The following is a 26,083-nucleotide window of genomic DNA, read 5'->3' on the forward strand; positions in this document are numbered from 1 at the left end:
TCAGAAAAGCATGATCCAAGGCTTGATCCTTGGCAAACAAACCATGCTGAACACATCTATGTGGTTAGATTGAGTCGATACAACTCGCACCTTTGATTTCTAGCTCATTAGTTCCATACCTTCATTAGTAACCAATATATATATATATATATATATATATATATATATATATATATATATATATGGCATAGCCATTTTGGGTATGGACTCTTCCATTTCAAAAAGATCATAGCTGTAGTTTTTGTTTTTTTCCTCAATCTAAACTTAAAGATGCACTTATAAATTGATTATTTACTAGAAAGCTTACTTTGGATTGATTTATTTCAACCAAAACCCAATCCTTCAATTAAAAAGTTATGATGCGATCTTCTAAAAAAAAAAAAAGTTATAATGCAAGACAAACCGTTGAATTTCATATTCTTTTGGAAACCCCATCTAAGTAAAAAAAGATGGATCATGTTTGTAGGATTTGATATACAAAGAATACCGCCAAAACAATAAAAATAATAATGTGGCCTATACAGGTCCATACCCAAACTTGGGGCCGACCAATCACTATATACAATAGTCCCGTTCATAAAACCATAAGAGATGCCAAACTTATTGATTATTTAATATTTGCATTGAATGTTTTATAAATTTGATTGCATCACTATGATATTTATAGCTTCTGCATTGGAGCACACAACTTAAATTGAAAGATTTTGATGTTCGTGCATGCTTTTAAAAAAATATAATTTAATGGCCCACGATACACCATAACTTCACTAGAAAAATATACAATTGATAGATTTTGATTAGGGTCTTCAAACAATTGTCATTAGACTCTAAGGTGCAAAAAATGTTACCTTTTATTTCATGATTGGCCAAGATGTTTTTTTTTTCTCTTTATAATTTTTTAGAAGTTTTTCAAAAACACACTTAAACTTTGGGCCATAATAAAAATACACTTAAGTTTTCGATATTGTAAAAACACACCTAAATTTTTTCATGGTTAATTAAAAAAAATAGGTTATTTACAAAAACGCACCTAGTTTTTCTTCATATTTCAGATTCATACCTAAGAAAACCTGTCTCTGCTAGTACTGACAGAGACTTTGAAATTTAAATAAAAACCAGTGGCTTGAATAACTTATATTGGGTCTAGAGCAATGGTCATTTTCATTTGAGGCTATAAAGAAGCAGCTAAGACATGTGCCATTGTTTTTGTTACTTTGGTGAAAGAAAGTTGTTGGTTTGGCTCATAGTTGTTCGAAACTTTTTGCTACATGGAGAAGCTCATTTCTCATAAAGCATGCTTAGGAAGTACAAAACTCCTCGATTCTTCTAAATCAGAAGAGCTTTGAGAAACTCTTCAGAAATATGAAACGCCTGTTCTCTTTAATGAAAAGTTTTCTTACTCCCTTGCTTCTTTAGCATTTTCCTCTAGCTTCTTGTCACTTCCCACTCACTTCTTAGCTTTTTTATATTAAGAAAAAATTATGACAAGATTGTGTATTGATTATATATCACTTAATCATTTTCATGCTGCATCTTATTCACTCTTGGCCATGCTTCATATTGTTTCCCATGCGTCTTCTTTTCGTTTCTCATGTGCTTCCATAATTGCTTCACAATTGTATCCCCCACTTCTTTCTTCATTTGCTTCCCTGCTTTCACTTCATGCATCATATCTCTTATCCATTTTGTTTCCTGGTAACTATGGTTCAGTCATCCCGTGCAACCTACAAGGCAGTGTTAACACTTGCCAGAGAGAGAAAGAGAGAGAGAGAGTCCTTGTCTCCAGAAAAGGTAATGGGGCCAAGAGGCTAATTGTTGTCTGTTTCTCCTTTTTGAGGAGGACGATTGATGTGAGACCACTAAAAGCCAACTTTCAAAGAATTTAAACTGCGTTGCCTCCACAACGTGAGTATGTGTAATTTAGCAATCTTATGGCTTGTGTTGCATCAAGGCCTTACCAAGACTGATTTTTCACATGATGCATTAGCTTCCTGCTTGGTTCATCTCTATCTCAAGTGTTTCACATATAGACAAGCCACAACAATAAACATGCTAGAAAGGAAAAGAAAACATCTCAGATACCTGGTGAGGCAAATGATAAGTCCCACATTGCATTCATGGTGACTGGGAAGTAATATTCTCAACAAGCTAAAGTTTCAATTTCCTTGTCGTCTGATGCGGGCTGCAGCAATAGAATGTCGAAGAAATCAGAGGTGGAAAGCTTCTGCCCACAACTAAAGGGACAGAACGAATTTGTACCCGCAGACTGTTTGCAAAGAGTGGTCCAAAAAAAGATTACTCAACCCAAACCTCTGAAACAGATCCAAGTAAAACGCCACTGGGATCCAAATTCCTGAAGCTCCTGTGGCACTCACAAACTGCCAAAAAGAAAAAAAAATGTGATGCGACTTGTTCATTTGACCTTTTTCCCTAAATGGAACCAAAAAGTTTGGCAACCACGCATCAGCCCAAGACAAGAAACCCTGAAAATTTTGTCAGAAATACACAACATCACCGCTGGTATTTTGTTGGATGGGAATTTGTTATAGATAATGAACAAATGGGACAACTCAAAAAAATCAGAATCGAATATCTTGTGACCCACCACCAACAGATTTTTCTGACACAAGTTCCTTATCAGATAATCAAAGTCCTGTGAACTGCAACCATTCTTTACGTCAATCAGAATTATAAACAAAATGGAACTCCTACTCTATAATTGAATGCTGAATTTACCATGCCAATTCTAGCAACTCTTGAAAAAATAATCATGCAAAGTCTTCACTCAGACACCAAGGGCCTTGGGCTTAGGAATAGGAAGCCTCTCCTACCCCAAGTTTTGAGTCCCCCTAAGGGCATCCCCTTCCTTAAGGCAAAGCAAGGAGGCTCTCCCTAGGGGGGGAGATTTAAGGGCCATCACCAAGTTTTACGCCACTGGGATGATGACCATAAGTACGGCAGGCTAAGGACCAAGACGACCAGGTACCCTATCACAGACGGTTTCTCCATCCGAATGGAAGAAAGAGGTCTTCTTCACTCAGTAAAAAAAGATATCCAGGCAAAAAATAGTCAGAAAATACCGAATGTACATCTGAACTTAAAATTCAAAGTACGTTTACACCGAGGATGGACGTGCAGCTGAAGCAATGATATTTTGCTCACAACTAGATTGGCTATGGCGGCAGTGAGACTAACCTGCATTGAGGATGACAGACGACTTCAATTCCCAGTAAACGTAGTTTAATGTATGCTGAACATCAGTTAACCAACACTTTAAAATACATTTCATCATCCACTCAAAGAGAAGTTTGACTGAAAGAGCTATGCTTGCAAGCTTTTCTATTAATACTTTCTGGGAAACTGATCAAGCTACACAAAACGGGTATGTATCAGACTCGGTAAAAGTACGTCCCCAAAAACATGCTAGGACAAGAACATAATTTACACTGTAGATGGGATGAGAACACAACATACAAATGATCTGGTGATTCTGTTTACAACAACCAAAATGTTATTGTAATATGAAGGACATTAAGCGCACTTGGAAGTTACTGCATAAACAGTGGAAGATCCTTGAAGGCCATTGAAACTCATGTCCAATGCTTCATGTGAACCAGATGCTTGTCAGTGTCGCAGAACAGAAGAAAAAGTGTAGGTATAGGTACAAGACTTGTGTCAACCAATCACCTTTCAAAAACCTGACCCCCCCCCCCCCCCCCCGACGATAAGAAGCACCAAAGATTCATATCCTGCAGGTCGTGATTTGGAGGGCGTCATGAAGGTGAAATCCTGGGGCCTTGGTCTGAAACCAAAGCAAGACCCTGCAGCATTCTCACAATCTCTGTTGTATCATCCAAATAATACTTGGCCTTACTAGGCTTACGACAAACAGTACATGCAAATACTTCTGTTGAGGGAGACAAAGTCTGTCCAGCCATGGCTTTAGAGATCACTTCAAACATATCTTCATCAGACCTGTCATCTCCAATGCAAAGAACAAAATCCGGCACCATGTTCCTTTGTAGCATTGTCGAAAGAAGACGATCAGCCACAAGCCCCTTGCTGACACCCTGCGTATTGAGCAATGCATGCAAATAAGTTGGGAGCATAGATTAATACTTAGACAAATGGATGCAACTATGAAAGAGGCATTACACCAACCTGTGGCTTAACTTCTACAATGTTCTGACCTCTCTTGACAGAAACTGGCTCATTGGCAAGAACACCCTCAAGGTGATCAAGAAGCTCCTTAGCTTGGCATGATCCAAAATCTGGATCAGCATCCTCGTAGTTCCAAACCACAGCACTTTCTTTGATTTCTATAGTGGAACCATCAGTTGTCTCAGTGTATAACTTCATCACAGGCTCTGCAATCTGTTTCCAATCCAAGTCTGTCACAGGCACACATGCTTCCCATTCAGCATTACGCCTCAACCTGAACATAAAATACACATCAACCCAGCTTACATAACATATTGTAAAGGTTCATATAAAAAGAGTTGAGCAATCCATCGAAGGCCATCAAGAGATCGATGAATGATGTATGTGCTGAATGCTAGGTAAAAGTAAAACCAATGCTCAAAGAAAAAATAAACAAAATCACAAAAGAAAAAATTGAAATCTAAGCACCTTAGAAAAAATCCATGTTCTGCAGCAACTCCAAGCTTTTCACAAGGAGAAAACCATTCACTGAGAGTCTTTCTGTCCTTGGCACTGACAAGAAATACCACATTACTTGGGTCTCTACATAAGCTGTTTAGAATATCTATTGAATTAGAGCTAGGAGTCTTATTGATTGATGCCTGAGGCATCATGGTGCCATCATAATCTAGAAGAATTGCTCTATTCTTTGTTCTCTTGTAGGCAGATACTATGTGCTCCATTGAAAGCTTTCGGAAATTTGGATCCAGTGAAACAACCCTGAAACCCAACCCAAAACCAATACCCCAACACCTACGTCGTGTGTGGTCCCTGCAATTCCTTTCCAAATCTTGGAGAAAACTCTGAGCCCAGTAGCCTACATCATGAGTGCTAACATACCTATAATGTTTCTCATGCCTCAATTGCTTCTCTGGCTCAGCCATTACAAGAGCAGAATCCATTGCATCGGCAACTGCATCTGTGTTCCATGGGTTCACTCGAATGGCACCACTTAAAGAGGGTGAGCATCCAATAAACTCAGAAACCACTAACATGCTCTTTTTAGGGGTTGATGGACTGAACTTTAAGATCTTATCCAGCCTTTCATTCCCTTGCCTGCAGATGATATATTCATACGGGATGAGATTCATTCCATCCCTCACTGCTGTTACAAGACAGCATTCAGCAACTACATAATATGCAATTCTTTCGTAGAACTGAAGTGGTCTATCAATCAACACTACAGGCTTGTAACCAGGCCTTCCAAAAATATCATTAATTCTCTTTGTGGTCATGAAAGTCTCTGCCTGCACTTCCTTCACATCTCTCCCTCGGGACCTAGCAGGGTTTGCAATCTGTACCAAGACCACCTTCCCCCTGTACTCTGGATGCTGGATGAGTAACTGTTCCATTGCCAAAAGCTTGAGGCTTATGCCCTTAAATATATCCATGTCATCCACACCCAGCAACATGGTTCGGTGTCGGAACTGTTCCATTAGCTCAGCCACTTTAGCTTCAGTTTCTGGAAGATTCAGCACAGACTGAAGCTGGCCCATGTGAATTCCAACAGGAAGAATCTTGATGCTCACAGTACGCCCGTAGTATTCTAGTTCAATGTAACCCCGCTTTGATTCATAGGAAAGGCCAAGCATTCTGCCACAGCAAGAAAGAAAATGCCTAGCATAATCAAATGTGTGAAAGCCAATGAGATCAGAATTTAGAAGGGCTCGAAGAATCTCTTCCCTGACAGGCAGGGTTTTATAAATTTCTGAAGAAGGAAATGGGCTGTGCAGAAAGAAACCAAGTTTCACCCGATTGAACCTCTTCCGTAGAAATGTCGGCAACACCATCAAATGGTAATCATGCACCCAGACAAAATCATCCTCTGGGTTGATGACTTCTAGAATCTTATCTGCAAATATCTTATTAACAGAAACATATGCCTGCCAGAGAGCACGATCAAAACGGCCCCCAAGATCAGGTGAAAGAGGCAGCATGTAGTGAAATAGAGGCCAAAGTTGTTGCTTACAAAAACCATGATAGAACCTGCTGAAAAGATCAGGTGAAATGAAAGCTGGAACACACTTGAAAGTCTCCAGCAAAATTTGAGAGACTTCATCTTGTTCACTGGAAGGAATCTCCTCCTTGAGGCAACCGACATAGATGACCTCAACATCCTCACCTAGGCCATCTTTCAGCTGCAAAAGAAGGGAGTCTTTATCCCAACTAAAATTCCATCCTCTGTTATCAGGCGCTCTTCGTGCTCGAATGGGTAGTTGATTTGCAACAATAATTGTATGTTCCTGGGTCACCGATGAAGGTGGGTCGGAACTCACACTGTTGCATGTATCATCATCTATGTCAGAGATAATCCCAGCAACTGTCATTACTCTGGGAATTCTCCTCCCCAGACGATTGAAAGAAGGAGGATTCCCAGAAGTAAGTTCCAAAAGGTTAGAATATGATCTAGAAGACATGTTGAACAGGGAAACTGAAGTATCACAAGTAACAATCAATTCCGATAGGATGAATAGCAGGAAATCAGATCTTCTATAGCAAATTAGCACAAAGAATTAGCCACCGCAAACCCCACAGGATCCGCAACCTAATGCTGCAAGCACATATAGAAATCAAAGAATTACAAACAGCACACCCATCTTTCAATAACAAATCAACACAAGTTCTCCATAAAGCTCAGAGCCATCCCCAGCTTCCAAACCTCGATATACAGTATAATCGCTGTAGCAGAAAGGATTCTCAATCCTGAGCGCCTCCGTGGACTTTTGCTTCCGATCAACCAACCCAAATTCCATTAAATGGAGTTCCTGGTTTGATTAAACACCACCAGTTAGATTCATCCATTTGACAATTAGTGGCCATAACAAACATAGACCCAAAAAAAAAGTCCTTCCACGTGAACTTAAAGCCACTCCCAGAAAGAAATTTGAGCAGATATGAAAAAAATGCAAACAATTGAAACAATGAAAACAACATCTATGTCCTTATCTTGCCGCTAGAAAATAAAAGATATTCTATGAGAGAGTATCTTAAAAAACAAAGTAGAATAAGAAGAAAAAATCTTTTTTCTTCTTTTTGAAGAAAATGTTAAACCAACAATTTAATCATCCTGAGAAAATACAAAGATAGCATGGTATATCTAGAATTCTTCAGGAGACCCATCAGAAGTAACTAGAGAAAAAAACACTGCATCTTGAAAACCATTAATACTTTCCTTTAGAATTATTAGAAAGAAAAAACCCTTTCTTTTCTACTTCTCTAATTTTCTTATAGGAGCAAATCAAATGCCATTTCGACCGGGCCCAGATGAATGAAGAAACGGGATTTTAGAGAAAAGGAACAAACCAAGAATACATTCAAGCTACCAGCGCAAACTAGAGATCATCATTAACATCAAACAAGGTGAAATGATAAAAAAAACCATGCTGAGGTCCGCCCATTTCAAACACAAACGGTGATCGGATGATCATAACTGTAGCACAAAAATTCATATCCATGGTGGAATGTTCTCCTCTTTCACTATATATGAAGATTAAAAGAAAAAAGAAAAAACTAATGGGTCATTCAATCTCATTCATTATCTGAAACAGTAAAAGCACCTGAACCAGATGAGAGCACAGAAAGGCACACCAGGAACCAAAAAAGAACAACAGTAGAAGCAACAAGAACCCACTAATCTTAATCAACAAGAATCAAGATCACTCAGCACCCAAAAAAAATACAAAAGAAAAAAAATGGTTTTTTTCCTTCAAATCAGGAAGCCAAATAAGAAAGAAATGAAGCAAAAGATTGATGAAATACCAGGCTTAAACTCGCTCCACATATATATATATATATAGAGAGAGAGAGAGATGAATAAATCACACAAACCCACAAAAGAAGAAGGAAAGGAAGAAGCAAGATCACAAGCAAAACCAACAACAGCTCACAAGTCAAGGAAAAAGAAGAAAATCAACTAGAAATCATTTACCTTCGGATAACGATGCCTTCGATTCCGGACGAAACTAGGTCAACACCCCCAACACTCTCTCTCTCTAACACGCCTACACCAACAAACCCTACTTTTCTTGACTGCATTTGCCTTCTTCCCTAACTATTTATACCTCCCTTCACTAAAATAACAATTATCTGAAACAAATATTTTTTTTTCTTATTTTTCCGCCACTTTTTTTTAAAAATTTAGTGCAACTTTATCCTCTCTTTCTCACACATGGAAAAATTTGCCGAAACAGATGGAAACGATGATGACCACCGAAGCAACAAGAGAGCAAATTGAATGCATGTGTAGGGCCCACAGCCACTGACTCCCCCAAGCTGGCATCATATGCTTTCTGATGACGTGTATCATTCCTATTGGTGCCTACGCAGAGCCCTAAGGTCGACCGGATTGACACGTCATCTCTCTCCGTCGTTCCGTACTCCCCCGGCGGCCCCCTGTCGGCCTCTCGTCCTGATCCAGAAAGGCCACTCGTCTCGCCCCTGCTTTCTCGCTTAATTACGAAATCACCCCGCCTGTCTTCCATCGCACGCAACGGTCGGGTGATGTGCCAAATCACTGTTCATCCGTGTCGTGGCATCGGCACCGACCGTCGAGTTCATCTCTGCCGTTCATTTTGCAAAAGGCGGGACCCACCATAGTACGCTCTTGATGTCATCATCATCGTGCCCCCGGTTGTGGCTGTTGATCTGAAAGACGGACGGTGGCGATCGGCTTGGAAAATACTCGAAAAATATCAAAAAATATAAAATACTATGAAGAATATTTATCTTGACTTTTATTTATAGCAGGAGATATTTTTAAAATGTAACAAGAATATCACAATAAAATCATAATATTAGAGATTTTTTTTTATAATCCAAGGGAAAACCTCTCCCCTTCAATGACTGCGCATTGCCTGGCGGTAAAATCCTTGAGTTTCCCTCTACCCCCATTCGGGAGTACAACCCACCTTAGACTTAGCGACAAGCGACGCTGCCCGTGGATTTTGAACTTGTGAAGACTTGTCAGCTTAGTGACATTCACAAGTCGCTTCTACCAGCAGAGCATGATGGGCATTTGTTGTGGAGATCCGAATCGGGATTTAACTGTATCATAGGGTTCGGGTCATGGTGGAACAAAATCTGATCCAATTGGATCTAGTGCTACCCATATCTAATTACTCCCTAGGGTACATAGGTAATTAACTAGGCCGAGGGTACCGAGGACAAGACAGCTCAGCTCAGGTAGATTTTCGTTTGGTGATGACGTGTAAGAGTTATGCCACGTGGTATGTCAGTAGGGGCCCGGTGGGTGGTGTGGAGGAGGGAGTTGGTGGTTTCTTTCATCCTTAGGTGGAGTGACCAATGATTGGGACTGGTGGGCCACAGGATGAGCTATATTGACCGTCAGATGAGAGTTTGCTACTAGTTGGGTCTTGCCACGTGTCTCTTATGACGGGGCTGGCAACCACGCTAGGGATGGGAGTCAATCGGTGCCAAAACGGGGGCTTAAGGTTTTTTTATAATGACTATTTTACCCTTTCATCTGTTTCTTTCATTTTTATGTTTTTAAAGAATCATTGGGGCTCCCTCATTTGAAGGTAAAGACGATAGTTCAAGACCAAAAAATTAAGTTAAAAAATTAGGTTAGTCACTTAAAACATAGGGTCTTTAACTGGTAAGTTGGTAGAGTTAATAGATGTTATGTGTATGAGAAAGATTGATATTTTATGTTTACAAGAAACCAAATGAGTAGGTGAAAAGGCAAAAGTGATAAACCTTTGGGGATATAAGATTTGGTATACAAGAATAAATAAGAATAGAAATGGAGTAGGGATTGTTATTAGTCGTGAGTTTATAGATAATGTAGTTGAGGTCCGTACGAAGGGTGATAGGATTTTACTTATTAAATTGGTATTATGTACGGATATTATTAATATTATTAGTGTTTATGCACCTCAAGTAGGTTTAGATGTTTTCATCAAGCATCAATTTTGAGAAGATTTAGACGGAGTAGTACAAAGGATATCTCATGGAGAAAAGATTTTCATCGGTGGTGACCTTAATGGGCATGTAAGCATTAATAGGGATGGATTTGAGAGTATCCATGGAGGCTATGGTATATGAGAAAGAAACGAAAGTGGAGAAAGGATTTTAGATTTTGGTTTGTCCTATGCTATGATCTTAGCCAACACTTGGTTTAGGAAGAGGGAGTCTCACCTAGTAACATTTAAAAGTGAGGTTAATACGAGTCAGATAGATTTTTTCCTACTTAAAAAGATAGATAAGGGTTGTTTCATCGATTGTAAGGTTATACCGGGAGAAAGTGTAGCTACACAACATAGAGTCTTAATTTTAGATCTTAGAATTAGAAAATGTCACAAAAGGGATAGACATAAGATAGATCCTAGAATTAAGTGGTGGGCACTAAAAGGAGCTAAACAAGGAATGTTTGTAGAACAAGTAGTTAAGGAAGTTGATTAGTGTTTCGAGGAGGATTCAGAATCAATGTGAAATATAATAGTGGTTTGCATGAGAAAGGTGGCTAAAGAAGTATTAGGTGAGTCTAAAGGCGGTGCACCGCTACGTAAGGATACATCATGGTAGAACGAGGATGTCAAATTAGCTATTAAGGTTAAAAGAGAGTGTTATAGAAATCTAAGTAAAAGTCATGATAATGAGAATTTGAAAAAGTATATGATAGCAAAGAAGAAAGCTAAGAAAGTAGTTCGAAACGCGAGAGATAAGGTATATAAGGAGGTTTATGATAAGTTGGATACCAAAGAGGGCGAGAAGGATATTTATAGGCTTGCAAAGATGATAGATAGGAAATCGAGGGATCTGAGTATGATTAGATGCATCAAAGATGAAACTCAAAGGATTTTAGTCAAAGATGAGAAGATTAAGGATAGATAGAAAGATTATTTTGATAAGCTTTTTAATGGAAGTCATGCTCAGGATCTTGGAGACTTCTCCATTCCTTTTCATGAGATGAATCGTGACTTCATGTGCAAGATTCAAAAGAAAGAAATTGCAGAGGCTTTAAAGAAAATGAAATCAAGAAAGACAGTTGGACCAGATGGTATACCTATCGAGGCTTGGAAATGCTTGGGTGAGAGTGGTTTAAAATGGTTGACAAATCTTTTTAACAAGATTTGGCGAACAAATAAGATGCCTAACAAGTGGAGGAAGAGTACTTTGGTGCCTCTATATAAGAATAAAGGTGACATACAATATTGCACAAACTATCGTGGTATAAAACTCATGAGTCATACAATGAAACTTTGGGAGAGGGTGATTGAGCATAGGCTGAGGAAGGTTGTCATGATATCGGAGAATCAATTTGATTTTATGCTTGGAAGATCAACTATAGAAGCTATACATCTTCTTAGACAAATTATTGAGAGATATAGAGAGAGGAACAAAGATTTGCATATGGTTTTTATTGATTTAGAGAAGGCATACGATAGAGTACCTAGGAATGTTCTCTGGTGGACAATGATGAAGAAAGATGTTTCTCTCAAGTACATTAGTATAATTAAAGATATGTACGAAGGAGTAGTAACCAATGTCCTCACTTGTGAAGGGGTGACAAACAATTTTCCTATAACAGTTGGGTTACAGCAAGGATCTACATTAAGCCCTTTCCTATTTCCTATAGTGATGGATGAGCTTACGAAAACAATTCAAGAAAATGTGCCCTGGTGTATGTTGTTTGCTAATGATATTATTTTGATTGATGAGTCTAGAGCTGGGGTTAATGCTAAGTTAGAATTATGGAGACAGACATTGGAAGCAAGAGGTTTTACGTTGAGTAAGAGTAAGACAGAATATATGGAATGTCGGTTTAGTAAGCAACACAGTAGTGATGAGAGTGTAGTGAAGCTTGGCGAGCAAAAATTATCGGTAGATGACTATTTCAAATATTTGGGATCTATCATTCAAAAGGATGGAGATGTAAACCATAGGATAAAGGTTGGGTGGATGAAATGAAAAAATGCAACTGGAGTGTTGTGCGATCGTAGAATGCCATTGCGGTTGAAGAGAAAGTTTTATAGGACGACAATTAGGCCTGCTTTACTATATGGTACGGAATGCTGAGCTGCAAAGAGACATCATATTCAAAAAATGAGTGTAGTTGAGATGCGTATGCTTTGATGGATGTGTGGAAATACAATAAAAGATAAGATTCGAAACGAGGAGATACACAAGAAGGTAGGCATTACATCCATTGAAAATAAGATGAGAGAAAATCATTTACGGTGGTTTGGGCATATTCGGCGAAGGCCTAATGATGCTCCAGTTAGAAGGATGGAGAAATGGGAAAATATACTAGTTAAAAGATGTCGGGGTAGGCCTAAGAAGACTTGGATGAAGATGATAGGAAAGGATATGAATGCTTTGAACCTCACTGAGGACATGACATTGGATAGAAATGATTGGAGGAGAATGATTCATGTGGAGGACCCAGAATGATTTTCTTTTTTGGTTCATATCGCCGACCCCCAATTGTTTTGGGATGAAGGTGTAGTTGTTGTTGTTGTTATTATTGTTGTTGTAAAGAATCATTGGGGTACGCTTACTACTCATCAAAGATTTGAGTTTTTATTTGTCACAAGAACACTTTCCTCAGCATATTTCCTTTGTGATAGGCAACACCTAAGCTGTCAACGGGTCAAACCCGATACAATGGGTGGGTCCAAACCCGGATCTGACTAAGTGATGCAGTTATCAGATCAGCCAGACCTTTTATAAGAAAAATCATACCGGAATCCAATAAGGATTACATAAATCAGACCCTATTCACACCCAATAAAATAATATTTTTAAAAGTTTCTTATAATGTCAAATTGCGGACTCTAACTGAAATTGGGTTTAGGACCCAAGTTTGGTATAAAATTTCATAAATCATACCCAACCCATTTAATAATTGGACTTCATGGTCTAACCTGGATAGTTCATCTGACCCCTTCTTTGTAACCAGACCCTGACCCTATAAGATCCGGTATGGGTTGGGATTGGGTCATACCCTATCCATTGACACCCTTACACCTGACACGCCACTTCACTTCAAGAACATGGTTGGACTTATGGTAGACATAGGCAATACCGTGTTCTTAGCTTCGCTCATGATGACCATACTTCATTTTCTAGTTGCATGATTCTTCATGCATTTTAACATGAATGCATTATATGATGTCTTTTAATGATAATAGACTAGAATTATTATACAAGAATTCAAGTTTAAGATTATCGCGTTTTATTGTTCTATAGGGATGGCAGTGGACCAGGACGGGGGACAGGGTCTCCACTCCTGCCCCGTCTCAAAAATTCAACCTCCATCCCCAGTCCATCCCCGTGGCGGGGGGACTTTGGACCTCCACCCCCGTCCCGTCTCAAAATAATAATCCCCGTCCTCACCCCCGCCTCATCCCCGGGGATGGACCGGGAATGGAGGTTGACAACCCTACTTATAAACTTGTTCACATGTCATACTTGGATGATTCAAAAGTCAAATTAGAAAAAAAGAACCAACACACATACCTGGGCCATACCCTGTAAAATCATATTTTTTATCATTTTTACATTGAAAATTTGTGGGTCTTAATCGAAAATCGGGTCGGGCCTGGGTTTGGCATAAAATTTCATAAACTATACTCGGATCCATGTATTAATCGGACCTTCGGGTACATACCCAGGTTTTCTTATTTATCACCATACCTGAACCCTAAAGAGTTAGGATCGGGATGGGTCCGGGTAAACCCAACTCTTATTTATAATGTTAAAAGAATAATCGACCTAAAATTTTCATAAATTTCAAAACTCATAAAACCATACCTTTATATCAGAAAAACATGTTCTAACAGTCAGATGCTAACAAATAAAATATGTTGAATATATCTATGTCGCTTGATTTGCAAAATATAACTTGGAACATTAAAAAATAACATTTCTAGAAGGAACCAATTTCTCTATTTCTATGTATTAAGACCCTTGACACGACTAAGTAGGCCCTAGGAAAGGTACCCTTAACAAGGGTATAGCCTAAAAGAGCTACGCATTAGCTAAAATTGGTCAGCTTAAGGCGTGCAAGTTGAACAACACAAACAAACTGTCAGTGCACGTCTTCTTGTGGTGGGACGTTGCAGGTTCAAACCCCAGTGGTACATTGAATAATAACCTGGTGGGGGTCTGCCTAAACACAGCTTGCCTCTCAATAAAAAAAACAGTTGAACACAAAGAGTTTGGTTCCTGAAGGACGTCCCTTGTTGCAAGCCTGAAGCCAATAACTATCCCAAGTTGGCAGGACGAGAGTTCTTGTAGAGTTTCAAACTGCAAATACTCAAATAACGCCACGGTTGATCATGGACCATGGTTAGGGCTGTCAGCTGGTTGGGTTTGCATCAGGCGTCCGACCTGACCTGAACCTGAATTTCCAAGTATGAGCATGCAAAATGCTGACCCGGATAATATTTGAGTCAACCAGAACCCAACCCGAGCAATATGTGGGGCAGATTTGGATCATGATTTTGCCGGGTAACCAGACCTAGCTTTTTTGTCTGGCATCCAACCCCACTAGAGTATTTTATATATTTTTTTAATAAAGGATTTTCTGAAATTATGTGGGTCCGGATTTGAGATTTTATTTTTGTAACCCGGCAAAACCCAAACCTGATCAATTATTATATGGGTGGGTCCGGGTCAACCCTGACCTAGGATGGTAGTGAACTATAGCAGAGGTGGGGGACAAGGTCTCCATCCCCACCCCGTTTCAAAATTTTGTCCTTCATCCTCGCACGAGTTTCGATTTTAACCTCCATCCCCAGTCTAAATGGGGTGAGGCGGGGTGGACCCCCTCCATCCCCAGTCTAAATGGGGTGAGGCCGGGTGGACCCCATTTCTCCCCCATCCACTGTCATCCCTAAAGGTATTTTAGTTATTTTACTAACGGAGATCAGGGATGGGGAAAAACCATAAGTTCATCCCCACCTCCATCCCCACACAGGTTTTGACTTTAACCTTTATCCACGCCTCCATCCCCGTTTCATATCCTCCATCCCCGGTCCAAACAAGATGAGACGAGGCAGGGCCTCATTTTCACCGATCCACTACTATCCCTACCCTGACCCGACCCGGTGACAACCCTAACCATGGCACGTCTCAGCCTGCAGCAAGACGTCCAAAGCAAGCAAACACAAAATGGATCAGAATGCATATACAGAATTAGCTTTGTAAAATAAACTCTGAAAATTTCGTTGATACTGGTTGACATATTTCAGTTTTCCTCTCTCTCTCTCTCTATATATAGATATATATATATAATAATAAGTACTTTTTCTGCAGCGGTCCATGAGCATCCATCTTAACATTTTTCAAGATCGATGACAGTATAATATTATTAAGAACAGGGGTATCTTGTCATTATCCTGTAGAATAAGGCTGATTATGTATATAACCAAAGATTGAATTGAGTAATTCAATTTTGTCTGCTTTCTATTTCCTGTCTCCTCACAGCAAAAAGAAAAAGATATATGAAGATAAGAAAGCGACAGGAAGCGTGCAGTTTCCATAGCAAGATGAAAACGCATTGGGAATTGAGTCGTGGTCAACTGCATAGATTAAACCACCATTCCCCGTATCACGCACAATTAGTGTGTGATAGTATAATGCTCTTCCATGGGATTATTTAAAGCATATGTAATAAACTAATAAAATAAAGTTTGTGGATAAGGAATACCAAGTGGGGGGAGCAAGGGACCCACAATGAGAGCTCACATGACCAGTATACAACCAATGGATTATGTTATTAAATTAAAAAGTAGGTAAGAATTCTCTCTCTTCCAGAAAAGGTATTGCACAATCAACATGGTTCTTTGTTTTTCACTAATTAGATGAGATTCTATGAAAGTCTCTCGCTCTCTCTCTCTCTCTCTCTCTCTCTCTATATATATATATATATATATATATATATATATATAGAGAGAGAGAGAGAGAATAATGAGTCTATGCTAAACCCATTTAGTGCTAAACTGTTTGTAAATGGGGTTTTCAGCTTCTTGGGTGTTTTTTATGCGGTTTCAGCCCTATAAATGTGTTGGGCATGGTCAATTTACTAAGGATCCACATTTGGATCATGTGTCTTTGATGAAAAAAAAAATGTTTGGAGCCTCAAAAATTTACAAATGATTTTAAACCGTTGATTTTTTGAACTTTATAAAAACCCACCCATGTGTTGGAATCAAATGCTTCAAAAGCTTATCCCTATAAAATCAAGTGCATAGATCACATGTATATGGTCATAATTTAAAAATAAAATGAAAAAAAAAACCATTTAGCACGTGGTTTAACACTAAATGGGTTTAACACTGACCCATTACTCTCTCTCTCTCTCTCTCTATATATATATATATATATATATATATTGTAACACCCAAAAATTTTAAACTTTATAAATCCTTTGAAATAGTTGAATTTTTTTTTTTAAGTTTGACAACTTTGGGCACGTTAGCGAGGGAACAAGGATTTACCATGGACGATTTGCAATTTACTTAGGAAACCATTTCTTCTATAAAAAAAAATGTCAAGTTTGTACAAAATCTGGATTCCTCTAGAAAAATCGTAACAAAAACCCAAAATATCCAGGAGAAGAACTACGAGCAGAAACAGTGGATCCTAAAGCCATCTCGCAGTCACGTCATCGCCTGTTGCACACCTATTCATCACTTGTACCCATAAAATGGGTTAGTTTTGCGAAAAACTAGTAGGTGAGCACAAAAACAGAAAGAACTGAATAAGGCATAAATAATTAATGCAGCAAGTAGTAACTAAACAGTAAGCAAAATGAGCAAACTAAGCAAATAAGCTAAGTGATCCTACTTAAGCAAGTAAGTCAAGCATGAAAGCTAACACATGAGCTAACACATAAGTTGAATTGCACGCGAGCTAAAAGCTAGAAAGTTGAATGTGTAACAAACTAAAAGGTGAGCATGCTCAATTTAGTTATTTCTTGTTAACCGGCATTGTGGGTACCTACATGGCACGTGAGTCAAAACAGTCGAGACCAAGCCGAGAATTCATTATGCTATTTATTTTAAGATCCCTCGGTTGTCTGACTGAATCATATTCCTAAGGGGACGATCAATGGTTGAAAGAGTAAGCCCCCAAAGGCTTGACAGAGATGCATCCAACTTTTGCAAAGTGTTAGGTTGACTTATGTAGCCCCTATCCTCTAACCTTCGATGACTGGGGAAGCCAGATCTTTTGCTCGTAAATAGCCATTAATGACATGTCTATCAAAGTTGGTACCCTTCGTCCTCTCTCTTGGCGAAGCCAGGTTGAATTGAGAGCGACAGAGTTTCTTAGTCGTCGCCTCATTCTTCATGCTCTGGTCCATTAGACCAAACGAGCATCTTGCCTATAAAGGTGATCCCATTTTTATGTGTTTTCAACAGCATGCACAAAGCACTAATCGAGGTCATAAGACCATCTCATCCAATCGTCGTAGTACTAACATGCCTCGCATGTTCAAGAGTACACTACGAGAAAAGGGATATAGGTCCTCAATAGGAGCCTCAGCAGTGTGTTTCGCAAAGATATAATGTTTTAGAAAGTTATTTTAATATTCTAAATCTTTCAAAATGATCAACAACTTGCCTACATATGGCATGCGATTTTCTTGAATCTCGCACCCGATAATGCAGTGTCTCGATGCTACGCAAGTCTCGACACTGGTCTCGGTAAATAGGCTTCGTAAAAGAACCCATCACCCAATAGCTTGATCTTGCCCCAGATCAAGGATTTTCCCAAAACATATCGGGTAAACAAAAATAGTAGAAAAGGTACTCCTCCCGAATACGCTGAGTCGGGGAGGCTTAGATGCAATAGCGCATCACTCATAAAGAAGGGGCTCAAACTTTACCTGCAGAACTATGCAATCGAAGAACTGGAAACCTCGTAAAGGACCCAATTAACTTTGAGGTTGTGTCGTTTAAGCCTCAAATCCACCACGGTTGCGAGAGCAAGAGTGGTGGAGGCCGAAGCACATTTCATGAGGTCAAAACCATGAAATTCTACGTGAAGAATGCAACAGGGAAAAACATGTACGATGACGAAAAAAAATGAAAGACAAAATGCAAAAAGAAAGAGCCTGGGCGCGAAGCGCGATGGCAAAGCAAAATGACAAAAATAGGAAGTGTGAAAGCAAAGGACAAGGATCGCGAAGCCGCGTCCTTGAGCAAAAGACAGTAAGTAGTAAATACGAAAGCAAAAGTCTAGGCGCAAAGCGCGGCGGCAAACAAAAACAAGAAATGCGAAAGCAAAGGACAATGATCGCGAAACCACGTCCTTGAGCAAAAGATAGTAAGTAGTAAATATGAAAGCAAAAGCCTGAGAGCAAAGCGCGACGACAAACAGAAATAGGAAATGCGAAAGCAAAGGAAAAGGATCGCAAAATCGCGTCCTTAAATTAAAAGCATACTTATATACGTATATGTATATAAATATGTAATTAAGTCTTTTCGATCTTTAATTATTCAAGCCTGATTCAATTATTTAAGTCTTTGTGCAACTTCCCCTACCTTGGGGTATTGCGAGGAGGAAGTCATCTACGAGCGTAGGTGTTAGTTCGGTTCACGGGGCACGAACGGGCTCCGTTATGCAAACTATAAAAGTACGTCGTTAGCATGCATTTAAATGAATAAGAACAGGGAGAAGACTCAGCTTCTCTGAACTACAAGACAGGGCCAACAGTCCCTTCTGACTTGAAACGGAACGGGGAAAGAGCCGATGGCTCCTACTTGCTCATAAAAGAGGAGGGGTAAGGGCTTGCCCTTGCCGGAGAAAAAAAAAAGGGGCAGGGGTGTCGGTCCCTGCCAAAAACCAAAGAGAGGGGCAGGGGTCGATGGCCCCCTACCGAACATAGGAGAAGGAAGAGAGGGAGCGCAGGGGCCAAAGGCCCCCCTGCGGCTTTCAGGAGAGGAGGCAGGGGCCAATGGCCCTTGTCGGTCATTGAGAAAAACAACAGGGGCCATCGGCCCCTGCTAGACTTAAAAGAGGAGAGGGCAGGGGCCAATGGCCCCTGTCGACCTCGACAGTTATCGAGGCAGGGGCCAGTGGCCCCTATCGATGCTTTGGAAAAACAAAGCAGGGGCCCTTTGGCCCCTGCCTGCAGCTAACGGGAAAGGAGGCAGCGAGACAGAGGGGACTCACCTGAGGTTGTCGGAGAGGAGGGAGGTCGCCAGAGAGGTGGGAGGTCGTCAGGCGGTGGTTGCCGAGATGGGAGCTCATCGGAGAGGGGGAGCCGAACGAGAGACACAAAGGGAGAGGGGAGATGAGAGACGACAGAGGGGGAGAGAGAGCCGATGGGTGAGGGTCGCCGGAATGGGAGCTCACTGAAGAGGAGAGAGGCGTCGGGGAGGGTCAGAACCGAGAGAGAGGGGGGAAAGCGGGAGTCAAGGGGGAGGGGTTTCGAACGCCTCTCCCTTTCCCCCCCTTTGCCCTTTATAAAAGAAACACATGGGACGAGCGCCATCTGTGTGTCGCCCCTTGAAACCCCCCGTAAGCCCCCATCAATAGGCCGGGACCCGGGTCAGGTCCAGACCCGACCTGGGTCCATTTTTTTAATGGGTTATATATATATATATATATATATATATATATATATATTGTTATACCTGATTTGATTATGGACAACTTCAAAAGGTCATAACAGCGAGTGCATTTTAAATAATGTGAGATCGTAGATGTCTTTATCACTGTTTATTTACTAAAAGTCATGCTTTGGATAAAATTGTTTTGCAAAGAAACGTGATTTTCTTAGTTGCGAAGTTTTGATGCAATATAGAGATATGATTTTTGGATTCTTCGCAAAACATATCTCAACATAAAAAACATCTAATAAATGTTCTCCACTAAAAAAAATAAATAAATTTTATATATATATATATATATATATATATATATATATGTGGGGGAATGTTTGCTACTCTCATGGGTAAGGAACTCGATAGTGAAAAACTGTAACTTTTTTTTATTTTGTTATTTTTTTAACACATCTGACCCTCTAGATGTGATTTACATATTTATTTAGTAGAAAATGACCATTGGATCTTATTTTTTTGATGTGTATGTTAGATTTTCTGGGAGTTGAAAAATCAATGGCCTATAATGTCAGTCCTCAAGAAGTCATATTTTTATGTTGTAAAAATACAATAATAATAATGGCGATTCTTACTATTCTAACCATGCTTAATACATCTATGGGTGAGATTTGATCAAAACCTCTCTAGTGAGTTTCAACTTGGGGGTTCATTACCCATCAGTGTGGTAAATACTTTCCCTATATGGATAGTCGACTGTACGTACTGACTAGCTAGTTGGAAACATTGTATTTTTTACTGTTTTAGAAGATATGACCCTATAGATGTGATTTACATGGTCTTTTTAGTAGAAACTAATGAGATTGTAATGTATGTGAAGCTTTTTCAAGAGCTTTGAAAAATCATATTTTCATGTCAAAAAACACAATCCATACTTACTTGCATACTCACATAATTCATGACTCATATTACTTCTATCTAGAGTCTTCACATGCCATCTCGATGACTCAAGAACCATAAATCAATTAAATAATTATAAAAGAACACAAATAATCAAGATGACTCCCAATCAACCCTATAACACTATGAGAAAAACTCTAATTAGCGACGAAAATTTGTGATGGATTTTTTCTGTCGTAACTTTATGATGGATTAGCTAAAGAAAATTATTCGTCGCTAACATTCAAATTATTTATGGAATTAGCGACAGATCAAATTCCATCTTGCATGTATCGTGTATCAGTCACGACTTAGCGACAGATTCGCGATGAAAATATTTTGTCTCAAACTTCATCGCAACTTCGCGACGAATCATCAGTATAAATTTTATGTCGCTACTTCATCGCAAATTTGCGACAGATGTGCGATAGAATTTTGTCGTCGCTAATTCGACGCTAAATTTCTCGTAAATCCCTATTGTGAGACCCTTTTATCTTTCTGTTTCATTTGTCGCTCGCCCACCACTCGTCGCCCGCCCGTCAACCTCCCATCGCCCACCTGCCCGCCGCCCGTCGACCTCCCATCGCCCACCTGCCAGTCGATGACCTCCTTTATCGACGACCTCTCATTCTCTCTCCCATTGTCGGAGGGCCGACAACCCCAGCCCGCCGGCAGGTAACCCTCCCCCTTTCTCCTATGCTGGAGCCCCCCCCCTATGGTTGTCGGAGGGCCAGCAGAGGCCTGATAGCCTCTGTCAAGCCCTTCCCACCTCTCTGTAGTCGGCGGGGGCTGGCTAAGGTCCCGATCACCTCTGTCAGGCCCTCCCCTTGCCCCGATCTCCGACAGCCCTGTCCTTTCAAATTCCCACATGAAGCTCCCTGTCCTCTTGACTTCACCTGCAGTGGGGCTTCGCCCCGCTGCCGGAGAATGATTGGCAGGGGAGAAGCCCCCTTCCCTTTTGTTTTCCCTGGCAGGGGGTGGCTTTGCCCCCCCTGTCCTCGATAATTTTGACAGAGGGCTAAGCACCAAAGCCCCTTGTCTGTTTTCCCGACATGGAGAGGATCTTTCTGCCGAAAAATTTTGCCTCGGCAGGGGGCCAGCGCCCCTGCCTGTCTCGCTTTTCGCAGAGGGCTGCATCTTCCTGTCTGGGCTTATTTCTGACAGGGAGCGTCACCCTCCTTGTCATTCGGTAAATAACAATCATTTTAACACAGTGTCTTCTGCAGATTCCGCAACGGATCTCGCTTGTGCCCCGCGACCCATGGTAAGTAAGTGACTAAAGCAATGCAAATCGAGTAAATACCCATGGTGAGTAAGTGATGCATGTGCATCACAGGTTATTTAATTTCTTGGATGCAATATTTTTCTGTTCACACACTCACTTAGTTGTGGATATCTAGGACTGCTTTGATGGAGTTTGGAGATCATGCTGAGCATGATTTTAATGTATGAAAATAGAAATATTCTTATTTTTGGAGTTCGGATTCCATGCTAGTCGTGGTATTAGTTAGCGGGATATTTGAGTGTGTTTGCTGCAGGTATATGTTTGACATTGTTTTGATATGAATGATTTGAATGTATTACAATGTTTGATGTGATTGTATCCATGTTTGCATGAAGTTACTTTCAATTTGATTATGACTTCCATGTGAAATTGTATCATGAAAACATGTTTCAAATGAATATATCGTGTTATGAATGATTTTGCACATGAAAATGAATGATAAGTTATTAATGTTTCAAACATGCTTCAAATGAATGGTTTTGCACATGAAAATATTAAGTTAGCAATGCATGCATCATTGTTCTTGTGATTGAATGACATCAAATATATATATATATATATATATATATATATATATATATATATATATATATATATGTGTGTGTGTGTGTGTGTGTGTGTGTGTGTGTGATATATATCAAATCATTACATCTACCACGAATGCATGATGAATTTGATATTTTCTTCATCATTGCATTCTGATGATTCTCTTTTAACTGGTTAGAATAATATTCGTAATATCATACGACAAAATGACTGCAAACCATGAATGGATGTATCGTAGGATAGTTGACAATGAGGTATCGCTTAAATATATGGATAGTATTAATAGTTTTATTGATTTTACAACGGCAAGTGTCAGTACAATGGATCCCACAGGTTGGATTAGATGCCCCTGCACGATGTGTAAGAACAATCGATTTGTAGAACCTCATGGCATTAGACATCACCTATACAAGAAGGGTTTTATGAGTTATCATCAGAATTGGACGTTTCATGGTGAAGAATTTAGGAACAATTTTGACGCACAGGTGGATGTGGTGCACGATAATTCATATGCGGATTTGATATTTGATGTCGCGGAAACAGAACTGGGTTCTGCTATGAGTCCTAGTGATGTACCAACTGGGGTAGAGGAAGAAGCACCAAACGATGCAGCTAGTAGATTTTATGATTTACTTAGAGATGTTGATGAGACACTTTAGAATGGTTACGAGAGCCACACTATCTTGTCTGTTGTTCTTCAACTACTGAATTTAAAGCCCAAGTATAATTTGAGTCAATCATCTTTGATCGTCTGTGCTCTATTATGAAGAGTATGTTGCCCAGAGATGAGAAATTGCCACAAAATTTCTATCGTGCGAAGGTAATGGTCAACGCTCTAGGTATGGGGTATCAAAAGATAGATGATTATCCAAATCACTGCATGTTGTATTTCAAAGATCAAGAAAATAATAGATCATGTCTATCATGTGGGCATCCTCGGTTCAAGCCTAAGACAAGAGGCAATGGTAGCACGAGGTCAAAAGAAGTGTCATACAAGTCGCTCCGCTACTTTCCTCTCACCCCTAGATTGCAACAATTGTATATGTCTTCGAGGACAGCTAAACACATGAGATGGCATGCAAATAAAGTTCGACATGATGAAGACAAGATCATGCATCCTGTTGACGTGGAAGCTTGAAAGTACTTTAATCATACTCATCAAACCTTCGCAAAGGAAGTGAGAAATGTTAAGCTCGATTTATGTACAGATGGATTTAATCCATTTGAGGGTAGATCAACTCCATACTCGTGTTGGCCAGTATTTGTCACCCCATGCAACCTTCCTCTAAGCTTACGTATTGTTATCATTGCAAAAAATTTTACCCTCCCTCTGCGAGAGAGAGAGAAACGATTATACGAGTCAAACTCGACAAAAGTTTTAAAAAAGGTTTTTAAAAAATTACTCACCTCCGTTTTGAAAATTTGAGGGAAAATTTCATGAAATGGGATCCGCCTATCGATACGAGGTTCAACCGTTCCTAGCGCATTTACCAGGAGTAATTGAACCAAGGATCAAATTAGTACTTTGACTAAGTTAAATTATCTAAATTATGCTCTATTTTCCTATAATGCACAAAGAATCGGGCATGTGCTATGGAATTTTGGAAAAATGCAAGTTTGAAAAATATGATGTTTGCTTGGAAAGTTGAAATATGCTTGGAAAATACTTAAGAAAATCATGAATTTCATTAGAAAGTGACTTTTGCTTGAAAAATAGATTCTTAGGAAAACTTGGACTTTGAGAAAATTGATTTTGGGTTTTGAAATGAAAATCAATTTCTGAAGAGGATTTAAGAATTCTAAGAAACTAATTTCAGAAGTAATTCAAAGTTTTTGAGAAAATCGATTTTGGAGCTTTGAAACTTGAAATTGAGAATATTAAAATATTGGGAAGATCATGATTTGAACTTGGGAAATACTTTGAAATGCCATATGAAAACTTAGAGTTTTGAGAAAATCAAATCCTGAGAAAGACTTAGAAAGTTCTGAGAAAATCAATTTCTCTGAAATGGAATTGGGAAATGAGTTTGAAAATGATGCAAATTGAATGAATGAATATGAATTTGAAAGACATTTTTTGAGGAATTGAGAAAATCTCTTTGTATTTTTTAGAAATGCAGTACATTTTTGAAGTTAGCCTAAGAGTGTGGGTTGAATGTGGCTAATACGAATATCACAAATCTGGGTTTCATTCGTATTCTAACTGTGACCATAAATACAAATTCCACCGAGTTTGTGAACTCCCTAAGAGCTTGTGCACGTGCCATTCGTGTCAATCATAGTGGATTTGGAAAAATGTGCATGAATGATACATCAGATATTAAAATTTGCAGAATTAAACTATATGCAATGCAATCTTATTTTAAGCAGAAAATGTAAATCTTATTCCAAACATTAGAATTTGATATTACATCAAATTGAATAAATAAAAATAAATAAAAATATTCTTCTTGAATGTTCTTGCAAAACTAGAAAACATGTTAGCACAAAAATGTAGGTTTATCTCGATTTTTCCAAAATATTAGAAATTATCGGATATTATTCAGATATAAACCCAATTCATACATCTCTGATATAAACATAAATGAGGAAGTTGGATTGAAAATACGAGAATGACATTTGGAAATTTGAAATTGAGGTCAAAATAACAAAAATGCCCTTGATAACAAGACTATGAGCTTGAAATCAGGGTTTTTCAGAAAGTTATTTTGTAAAAATGGGATTTTAAAATACAAATAAAAATAAATCAAACACAATATGATTTGATATGAAAATCAAAGTTTGGAATTTCAAAATTGAGGTCAAATGACCAAAATGCCCCTGATAGCAAGACTATGACCTTGAAATCAAGGTTTTCTGAAATAATTTTTGTAAAAATATAAACTTTGAAATTCAAATGCATGCAAATGATATGGAAATAAACTATAACATGATATTAAATGATGATATGCATATTAAAACCCTAAAATTGCAAAAATATCACAAAACACTGAATTTCGCCTGAGTTTCACCTTTGATTTTAAAAATGAACTAACCCAAAAGGCAAATAAGCTTGTAATTGGATCACATTTGGTATGAACACCTATACTAACCCTAAAAACAGAATGGAACTTGAAAATCTATTTTTTTGACATTTTTTTAATATGGAAATTAATTAAAAATCCTAAAAATCAAGATTTTGCCTAAAATTCAAAATCTAACCTAATGAAAACTGAATTTTGGGTACTAACCTAGCATAAAAATTCCCCAAATTTTATGGGGTAATAGAGGACAGTTAGAAAAATATTTTTGCCTTTTACAACTTTTGGATTTGACCCATGGTCGGAGTTTTACAGCTCCGGCAAGTCGGATTGGAATCCGGCGACTATGGAATTTAGGGCAGACTGATAGATTTACATAACAATTCAAGGACAAATGGTAAACAGAGGCCAAAACATCTGTAATTTTAGGATAATGACCCTAACATACATAGAAATAGTTCATCTTTTGACCATTTCTGCATTGGACCTACGGATTGGACGAACACAGAGGTTTATCAGACCTCTAATTCTGATAAAATCTAACTAACACGGAATTAGCT

At 39.0% G+C, this 26,083-nt stretch overlaps 1 protein-coding gene across 1 annotated transcript; it reads right to left on the reverse strand.

Moving 5' to 3' along the window:
* Positions 1-3,307: 3,307 nt before the first annotated feature.
* LOC149812338 (alpha,alpha-trehalose-phosphate synthase [UDP-forming] 6-like) lies at positions 3,308-8,227 on the reverse strand. Its single transcript, XM_089993126.1, has 5 exons — positions 8,129-8,227; positions 6,860-6,965; positions 4,630-6,751; positions 4,162-4,435; positions 3,308-4,070 (listed from the first exon to the last, which is right to left on the reverse strand). The coding sequence occupies exons 3-5, from the start codon at positions 6,615-6,617 to the stop codon at positions 3,774-3,776; spliced, it is 2,559 nt and encodes an 852-aa protein (XP_089849252.1). The 5' UTR covers positions 6,618-6,751; positions 6,860-6,965; positions 8,129-8,227; the 3' UTR covers positions 3,308-3,773.
* Between the last annotated feature and the right edge of the window lie 17,856 nt (positions 8,228-26,083).

This window comes from Nuphar pumila, chromosome 17 (genome assembly GCF_984573655.1).
Source record: "Nuphar pumila chromosome 17, dmNupPumi1.hap1.1, whole genome shotgun sequence".
NCBI lineage: Eukaryota > Viridiplantae > Streptophyta > Magnoliopsida > Nymphaeales > Nymphaeaceae > Nuphar > Nuphar pumila.

What these genes read in the sequence shown, in the direction of transcription:
- LOC149812338 (XM_089993126.1), bottom strand. Translation starts at nt 6,617, where the DNA reads ATGTCTTCTAGATCATATTCTAACCTTTTGGAACTTACTTCTGGGAAT. An exon ending in GAACATGGATTTTTTCTAAG is followed by an intron (nt 4,436 to 4,629) that starts GTGCTTAGATTT and finishes TTTTATGTTCAG; the next exon opens with GTTGAGGCGTAATGCTGAAT. An exon ending in TTGTAGAAGTTAAGCCACAG is followed by an intron (nt 4,071 to 4,161) that starts GTTGGTGTAATG and finishes CTCAATACGCAG; the next exon opens with GGTGTCAGCAAGGGGCTTGT.